This window comes from Procambarus clarkii, chromosome 89 (assembly GCF_040958095.1).
Source record: "Procambarus clarkii isolate CNS0578487 chromosome 89, FALCON_Pclarkii_2.0, whole genome shotgun sequence".
In the NCBI taxonomy this organism is placed as follows: domain Eukaryota; kingdom Metazoa; phylum Arthropoda; class Malacostraca; order Decapoda; family Cambaridae; genus Procambarus; species Procambarus clarkii.
The window spans coordinates 12,926,260-12,933,124 of record NC_091238.1 but is presented as its reverse complement, the minus strand read 5'-3'; the positions used below and the strand labels follow the sequence as shown (position 1 = coordinate 12,933,124).

General features: G+C 47.9%; 1 protein-coding gene across 1 annotated transcript; it reads right to left on the bottom strand.

Moving 5' to 3' along the window:
• Nucleotides 1–4,716: 4,716 nt before the first annotated feature.
• On the bottom strand, nucleotides 4,717–5,562 carry LOC138359197 (uncharacterized). Its single transcript, XM_069318186.1, has one exon. It carries the CDS (start codon nucleotides 5,560–5,562, stop codon nucleotides 4,717–4,719), a length of 846 nt encoding a protein of 281 aa, XP_069174287.1.
• Between the last annotated feature and the right edge of the window lie 1,303 nt (nucleotides 5,563–6,865).

Genomic DNA, 6,865 nt, shown 5'->3' with positions numbered 1-6,865 from the left:
CTACGATTGCTGGCATTAAACGTTTTAATAGTTTCATTGTGTTATTACTAAAGTTGTATTCTGGATCCGAGGATCACAGAGCGCTCTGTGAACCGGTTTTCACGAGTGGTAATTTAATTAGGTGTCGTAGATAATATATGTTTTAATTCTGTTCGTTTATTGTCGTCTAGAGCTTGAAGTATGATTTTCATTGATCATTCTGCAGCTCAGTTTAGCGTGATGTGTTCTTTGGGTAGTGGAAACTGACTGATCTTGCTCAGTTAAGTGGGATGAATTTTGGTGTATGCAGGGAAAGGATAAAGATCCCAAGATCAGCAGAAATCACAAAGCAATTACGACTATAGAACACTTGGAAGGGGTCAGGATAAGGATTTGAGATATGCCGGGACTGAGGTAAGGAATGGTGCCCAACCACTTGGACGGTCGGGGATTGAACGCCGACCTGCATGAAGCAATACCGCCGCTCTACCATCCAGATCTCACACTTGAGACCTTCTCAACCTTTAAGAACGTGTGAGTATATCGAAGACCCAACACCGTCATATATGAAATCCTCATCTGCATAGCCCTTCCAAGTGCTGCATATTCACAATGCCTTATATATATATATATATATATATATATATATATATATATATATATATATATATATATATATATATATATATATATATATATATATATATATATATAAGGCATTGTGATATGCCCGATATATATATATATATATATATATATATATATATATATATATATATATATATATATATATATATATATATATATCGGGCATATCACAATGCCCGATATATATATATCGGGCATTGCTCTGATATATATCAGAGCCCGATATATATATATATATATATATATATATATATATATATATATATATATATATATATATATATATATATATCTGCTCTGCTGTATATATATCCTTTGAGTTTGCATTCTGTCTGGCTCCGCCACTTACATTGGGAAGAATAGTGTTGGATCTTAGTATCATTAATGCTCTAAGGTATCTTTCTGTACCTCTCTCTCTCGCGTGGCACCGCCTCAGCCTACCCCAGTGCAGGGGAGTAGTGGGCGTCAGGTGTTTGAAGCCCGGTGGTTACAGGTTAACAATCGTAGATTAAGCCACGCATCAATTGATGAGCTTCTAGGCATGATATATCCAATGCCAATTGATCAACCATAATATTAATCACTACTAAAGCTTGAATTGCTGCAACCGAAGTTCACATTGCACGAAGTTCACATTGCACGAAGTTCACATTGCACAAAGTTCACATTGCACGAAGTTCACATTGCACGAAGTTCGCATTGCACGAAGTTCACATTGCACAAAGTTCACATTGCACGAAGCTCGTGCGGCCAGAGGCTAATTATGTACATAAATTTGGAAGGAAATAAAGATAAGGAGCGTTCGGTCGTAAATGTGACGGACGCTGAGTGACGGGGGTGTGAGTGACGGGGGTGTGAGTGACGGGGGGTGAGTGACGGGGGTGTGAGTGACGAGGTGTGAGTGACAGGGGAGTGAGTGACGGGGGAGTGAGTGACGGGGGGTGAGTGACGAGGGGGGCGTGAGTGACGGGGGTGTGAGTGACGAGGTGTGAGTGACAGGGGAGTGAGTGACGGGGGAGTGAGTGACGGGGGGTGAGTGACGAGGGGGGCGTGAGTGACGGGGGTGTGAGTGACGAGGTGTGAGTGACGGGGGGGTGAGTGACGGGGGTGTGAGTGACGGGGGGGTGAGTGACGAGGGGGGCGTGAGTTACGGGGGTGTGAGTGACGGGGGTGTGAGTGACGGGGGGGGTGAGTGACGGGGGGAAGGGTGAGAGAGGATGGCCAGGGGACGCCCTGTAGAGGTCATCACTAGGGGATTAGGTCCGGCTCCATCTGGCTCCCTGTAGCCGTTGTCGCTACTGTTACTACAGGCCGTTGTCGCTACTGTTACTACAGGCCGTTGTCGCTACTGTTACTACAGGCCGTTGTCGCTACTGTTCCTACAGGCCGTTGTCGCTACTGTTACTACAGGCCGTTGTCGCTACTGTTACTACAAGCCATTGTCGCTACTGTTACTACAGGCCGTTGAGTTTGTCGTTGTGTGTGTCTTTGAATACGTATAATTATTTTTTTCCCCATTTTTATTCCATATACAAATATTTAAATATAATACCCTCACATACGCACAGCTGTGGCAAGTAATATTTGCTTCCCACAACAGTTTAGTGGTCACAAGCGGCCACAGTTGATGTTACGTACTTTGGAATTTGATTTATTATTAGAAGTCTGCCCTGTGGCCCATAACCAACTGGCATATTCAAAAGCAGCACTCTGTAAGAGCATCTATCTCTCTGGAGTAGGACTGCAGGATCGAACTATAGGCGTTCTGTGTCACTCGCAGAGGCGCAACGTCACCCTAGCCTCAACCGTGACGCTGGTTCGATCGAGAGACTCGTGGGTTTTCAATGGAGACAAAAATGTTTTGACAGGCAGGTAGGCAGCCTGCCAGCCTGCCAGCCTGATTACCTGCCAGCCTGCCTGCCTAATTTCCTGCTAGCCTGCCTGCCTTCCAGCCTGCCTGCCTAATTTCCTGCTAGCCTGCCTGCCTTCCAGCCTGCCTGCCTTCCAGCCTGCCTGCCTGCCTTCCAGCCTGCCTGCCTGCCTTCCAGCCTGCCTGCCTGCCTTCCAGCCAGCCTGCCTTCCTGCCTGCCTACCTCCGTCGCAGACTGCTCTAATCGAGTGCTGCCGTCCGCCTCGTTTTTATAGGCAAAGTCCGGCTGGATGAACGCCCTCACATACCTGGCAGCTGCCCCGTCACTGTGGGCCTGAGCCTGCCCTCAGGAGCGGGTGGGTGCCCTGTTTTTACCCTCTCTCCAGGCCTGGGCTCTCGCCCCCTGCATACCGTATGACCGAGCGACCCTCAACAGCGTGCTTATCTCCAGCTGAATCTTCAGACCTGTGGCTTCTGGGGGCCCTAATTACTGGGACTTAACATTCCTCTGGGAAGCGCTCCTTGTGAGGGCGTCAAGGTGAGGGAGGAGGGGGACTGTGAGGGGCTATCGTGAGGGTCTCATGGGGGCTGGCCGCGGGTCAGGCTGAATGCGAGAGCACTCATTCCTCGCCTGGTGATGACTTATGGAGGTTGTAATTAATGTAAAGGGGAGAGTAGGTATAATAACAGGCTGCTGGAGGTGACAACAACGCACTCAAGAATATAAAGTGTTATCTCTCTCTCTCTCTCTCTCTCTCTCTCTCTCTCTCTCTCTCTCTCTCTCTCTCTCTCTCTCTCTCTCTCTCTCTCTCTCTCTCTCTCAGGTGAGTGATGCTGACCCTCTTAGTTGCCACTGGAGGTGCGAGGGAGACCACTATAATGAAACAACGCTGCAGTGGTTGATGAGTTATGAACGAGGTATTAATATACCCGGGCTGACCAATAATACGGGCAGACCATTAAGAGAAGGCAGGTGATATAAGGGCCGGCCATCTGTCACCCCCAGACAGGCTCTATTTAGGAAACTACAGCGAACTACCCACTGTAAGAGACTTGTAGACGTCATGGCAGTCATAACAACCGCCACTCGTGACCATTACATCACAACGCTCGCAGACAGAGAGCTCTTCAAATGAGTTGATTAAAAAGATTGGGATGTGGAGGGGTGGGGGGGAGTGTGGTATATAGTAGGGGAAGTCAGAAGGAGACGTTAACACGACTGTAAGCGCGGAGATAAGACTCATCCAGTCCATCAGGAAGCAGAAGGGACTCTCAACAGGTTACGTAAGATAGGTTAGGTAAGCTGGTCAATTTATGTTTCAATTATCATTTGAAATGGAGAACAGGTACATGTTTTTTTTCTTGTGAGATGAAGTGGGTGTATTTACTGTAGCTGTGCCTGCAGGATTTAGCTCTTGGATCATATTTTTTATTAACCGTCGGTTGTCTAATGTATTAACTAACTCATGCACTGACCCCAGCGGGAGTACCACGGAAGAAGGACACAGAAAGGGAGTCCAGCCCTGAGGGTTGTACCAGAGAGAGGACTCACCGTGATTAGAGTATCGCAGAGGGTTTTGTGGTATCCTCTCTAAAAGAGACACTTAGGATCTTATATGTGGTGTATTAATATATAAATATTGGTGTATATCTGCCGTAAATAATTACCTATACATAGTATTGAGGTACATTTAGTGATAGTCTGTCGAGTGTCATTTAATCCCCTCTTTTCCCTTCTCTTTGGTTGTCTATTTCTGCAAAGTCTTGATAACTTCACCCTGACACGAAGGTTGGATCTGTCAAGATGCACTAAGGTCCTATAGAGAGTGACTGAAAAAGATCTCGAGTTACTGGCTAAGTGAGACCGTAACGTTGAGGTAGAGAGGACAAGGACAAAAACCTTGTGACATGTTTTTTCTACTGTGAAGGATGATGACTAAACCACAAATCACAAGATATGGGAAAGCAACGCGACGTTTCGGTCCGTCTTGGAACCTTGTCAAGTCGTGTGTGACATAATGGTCCAGGATGGAGCGAAACGTCGTCGCTTCTCCATCTTCTGAATTCTGGTTTGGTCATCATGTCTTCAGCCACGTTATTGTGACTCGTCGTTTGCGTATAGTGAAGAATCAATGAATAAGATCTTATTTGCATATTTCAGTGAATAAAGCTGATTGGTAAAAAAATTTACAGGAATTATATAATGTAGTGTGTTCGCACTACCTGAGGTGGTGGTGCTTCACAATGCCCAGGGCACGGTGGTGGTGTTTCACAATACCCAAGACACGGTGGTGGCGCTTCACAATGCCCAGGGCACGGTGGTGGTGCTTCACAATACCCAAGGCACGGTGGTTGCGCTTCACAATGGCCAGAGCACGGTGGTGGTGATTTACAATACCCAAGGCACGGTGGTGGTGCTTCACAATGCCCAAGGCACGGTGGTGGTGCTTCACAATGCCCAGGGCACGGTGGTGGTGCTTCAAACGGCCCAGGGAACGGTGGTGGTGCTTCACAATACCCAAGGCACGGTGGAGGCGCTTCACAATGCTCAGGGCACGGTGGTGGTGCTTCACAATACCCAGGGCACGGTGGTGGTGCTTCACAATGCCCAGGGCACGGTGGTGGTGCTTCACAATACCCAAGGCACGGTGGTGGAGCTTCACAATGCCCAGGGCACGGTGGTGGTGCTTCACAATACAAAAGGCACGGTGGAGGCGCTTCACAATGCTCAGGGCACGGTGGTGGTGCTTCACAATACCCAAGGCACGGTGGTGGTGCTTCACAATACCCAGAGCACGGTGGTGGTGCTTCACAATGCCCAGGGCACGGTGGTGGTGCTTCACAATGCCCAGGGCACGGTGGTGGTGCTTCACAATGCCCAGGGCACGGTGGTGGTGCTTCAAACGGCCCAGGACACGGTGGTGGTGCTTCACAATGCCCAGGGCACAGTGGTGGTGCTTCAAACGGCCCAGGGCACGGTGGTGGTGCTTCAAACGGCCCAGGACACGGTGGTGGTGCTTCACAATGCTTGGAATTCGTGGCGTGGCGGTGGGTCGAGGCTGCATATTGATGCCGTCCAGAGGGCAAGTTCTTTATGACGGGGAGCAAGCATATTTGACATGCCAGTCCAGAGACAAAAGCTTTAGAACGGGCTAGCCACTTTGCTCCAGGATTCCTCTGTCTCCGCCAGCCGTCAATTGAGCCCCGATGGCTACTGGGGGGCTGTTTTGCCGCCTTTTGTTTCACTTTTGTGTCTGATCTCTTTTGAGGTAAGTTCGGCCAATACAACGGATAACACCTCGAGTTATGACTTGCTGACACTGTTCTTGTTGTTGTTGAGTCTGCTATTATGATCTGTAGCTGCAGCTGTATTAGTCTAATGTTGGTGCTGTATTTGAGTACTTAAGTCTGCTCTTGTAGTCTGTTGTTGTTGCAGCTCTGAGAACTACAGTTGCAAACAATGTCCTCTAAATAATATACCGTATTTGGACGTTTTAATCCCCAACGTACACTATACAGGGTACTATGAAAAGTAGCAAGTTACAAACAACCAAATTTTCTATGTGTTGGTGGGTGAGGTGAGTGGCTTGAGGTCGTGCGTTTGAGTACAACGTTTTTTGTCCGTTGGGGCAACTCAGGAGTTGATCCTGCCCTAAATTGCAATCCATTGCAATTGAGCCTGCCTTTCCAATCAATTGCAGTTGAGCCTACTCTTCCAATCAATTGCAGTTGAGCCTACTCTTCCAATCAATTGCAGTTGAGCCTACCCTTCCAATCAATTGCAGTTGAGCATATGCCTTTCCAATCTATTCCAGCTGAGTATGCCCCTGCAATCTATTGTTTTTGCTGTAGCTTAGAAAACTAATGTAATGTGGCAGCTGAAGCGAAGTGTTCTGCTGTGATACTTTAGTCTACGGCGTCTAATAGCTGGGTGGACAACGCTTCGGATTCGTAGTCCTGAGGTTCCTGGTTCGATCCCCGGTGAGGCGGAGACAAATGAGCAAAATGTTTCTTTCATCCTGATGCCCCTGTTACCTAGCAGTAAATAGGTACCTGGGAGTTAGCCAGCTGTTACGGGCTGCTTCCTGGGTGGTAACAAAAAGGAGGCCTGGTCGAGGACCGGGCCGCGGGGACGCTAAGCCCCGAAATTATCTCAAGATACCCTCTCCCTTCGGAGTTAAACTATTGAAGCCGAGGACGCTTCTGGGCCTGCAAACTGTTTCGACGTAAATATTACATATATTTTTAGGACTTGGAAGCAAGTGGCAATATTGGTCTGGCGTCGGCCTTAAGGCCTATCAACCTCTGTAGGGTTATTAACTATCGTCACAATAGTTTACCGATGAAGCAGCAAAGTATAATTCACGT